Genomic DNA, 2,500 nt, shown 5'->3' with positions numbered 1-2,500 from the left:
CACATATTATAATCATTATGTAACACCTAGCAGACAGAGTAAATGTAGCAATGTAATCATCAGAATATTCCAGCAACTACTACTTTTTATATGAGAAAGGTTGTTTCATTGAGTTTTTGTTACTGATGCGACTTTATCAACTTTTTTATGTCATTGCTTTCATGTGTTCCTTTGTGGTATTAGGCTTTCTTTGGTTCTTTTTATCACCTGGGATGAATATGATACACACAGGGAATGAATAAGGCTTTGTATCATGAACCAAAAACATGATGATTATTAACATGTGGAAGGTTATTAGTAACTGAGCTGTGAGTAGCCAGTGGGGCCTCTCTCTTGTTCAGTGTTATTTGCCAGATATATGATAATTTATCCTGAACACAACTAGATTATCACTCAGGCATTCATAAATTTAGAGAAAAAATGGCTTTATTCTATATGCACAGAAGGTCCACAACTGACACTCCTGCATCTTATTCATCTTATGAGTCCCTTTTTTATATAGTGTAAACATTAAATATTTTTCAGACATGATGAAATACTTGTTAGGAATGATTCCCCAATAGTAAAAGAAACATTATAAACTCATGTTTGAGTATAATATTATTTCAACCTTAAGTGTTAGATCCTGCCCTAATGCCTTTTCCTCCCCCCCCCCTAAAAAAAGTACACCAACCACCTCCTCTGCTTCCCCCCAGGTGAATGACATGGTAGCCTGCTTAGTGCGGGGCAGTGAAGGCGAGGATAACTGGATCCTGGCTGAGGTGGTGAGCTACAACACCTCCACCAACAAATATGAGGTAGATGACATTGATGAGGAACAGAAGGAACGGCACACACTCAGCCGGCGGAGGGTCTACCCGCTGCCTCTGATGCGTGCTAATCCTGAGGTCAATCCAGAGGCACTGTACCCTAAGGGATCCATAGGTTAGTTTCAGGTTTATTGATGTCATATTGTTTTTGTGTTTTTATAGATATGTCATGTATGTTATATTAATTTAAAGCTAAGGTTGAGTTGTTTTATATTTTTTTCTTATATTTCTTCTAGTTCTTGTATAGAAGCTGGCATTCAGGCTAGTCATTATATAATAATTATATCTGAAATATGCTTCAGCAATTATTATTCACTCTTATCTTTGTTGTTAACCATTTGTATCTTTCTGGTTGGCAGTCATGGCATTGTACCCCCAGACGACCTGCTTCTATAAAGCAGTGATCAACCGCCTGCCAACTCTAGCCACAGAGGAGTATGAGGTCCTCTTTGAAGATCCCACGTACGCCGATGGCTACTCTCCTCCGTTGATGGTTGCGCAGAGATATGTTATTCAGATTAAGGAAGTCAGTAAGAAGAAGTGAAGCTTGGAATGTGGATATATTTTATTCGTCTTTTGGAGTCCTTCCGGGAGAAATCGATATGTGTGTGGCTTGTTGTCGAGGATACTGTGTTGATTATATGGTAGGAAAAGAAGGCAAAGTGGTTCACTATATGTTTGATACTTTTATGATAATTTGTAAAAGAACTGTTTGTTTTAATATTTTATACATATGTTATAAAAACAGATTGGTGTTTTTTACAAAAAAAGAAAGACTTGCCATTTTCGCTCTTTGAAGAGAAGTCTCGCCATATTTCCAGTTTCCATATTATCTCTCTTAATTCAAATACTTTTGTTGTGAAGATAAATACAACTTTCTTATTTTGCAACTGATGTGTAATGTTTATTTTTTTAAATATTTATTTCATATTAATGTTACCATTAATGCTTCCATTTACCCCCCAAAAAAACTTTGGTGACTGATAAAGTTTGGAAAGCTTGTAAAAGATGTTTTCGAAAATAAATCATTATTTGACTGTAATTATTGTTTGATTATTTGAAAAGTTTTCACCCGAAATTTCCCATACAGGAATGATTCATGAAATACTGTAATGGTAATGAACATATTTATTGCTTTTATAAAATTATCCTTCCTTTCACAATTTATACAGTGCTATAAGATACTATATTGTATAAACTTGATGATAATCATATTAATGACAATTATAGATCTCAAAATCTCACAAAATCAATATCTTAAAATGTATGGAATGTATAATGATTGTAACTCAAGGCATATTTCTTGTCTTTCTAGTGCATATCTGTAAAGGAATTTAAGTGCAATGGAAAATTTAAGATTCTCTGGTTTTATTGCTGAAAAGGAAAAAAGGGGAAGTGCAGAAATGGAAAGGAATATTTACAGATTGGACCAGAAATGAGGAACACCTGCACGCAGAAAATCGGAAAGGATAAAACACCTTTTTGTGTAATGGGCTCCTGAGGCTTCAAAGATAGCATCATATGGATGCATTTTTAACAAATTATATATATTAAATAATATATTATTACAAACTTCAGACACTATTTACAGTTACATACAAATACCGGTCTTATATATTTTTTTTCTAATGCAGAAGTTAGGCTCTGATATTTAACACTCAAAGCACAGGACTTGGGCTGCAGCAGGAATT

General features: G+C 34.5%; 1 protein-coding gene across 1 annotated transcript in view; it reads left to right on the top strand.

Moving 5' to 3' along the window:
* The window catches only part of Sgf29 (SAGA-associated factor 29), a 10,579-nt gene extending 8,728 nt beyond the window's left edge, over nt 1-1,851 (top strand). The window contains exons 7-8 of the mRNA XM_027352822.2: nt 696-924; nt 1,169-1,851. Coding sequence (XP_027208623.1) covers nt 696-924; nt 1,169-1,353 — 414 coding nt within the window. The 3' untranslated portion in view covers nt 1,354-1,851. The remainder of the gene's footprint in view (nt 1-695; nt 925-1,168) is intronic.
* Nucleotides 1,852-2,500: the final 649 nt, after the last annotated feature.

This window comes from Penaeus vannamei, chromosome 12 (genome assembly GCF_042767895.1).
Source record: "Penaeus vannamei isolate JL-2024 chromosome 12, ASM4276789v1, whole genome shotgun sequence".
Taxonomy (NCBI): domain Eukaryota; kingdom Metazoa; phylum Arthropoda; class Malacostraca; order Decapoda; family Penaeidae; genus Penaeus; species Penaeus vannamei.
This window is presented reverse-complemented; position numbering and strand designations above follow the sequence as displayed.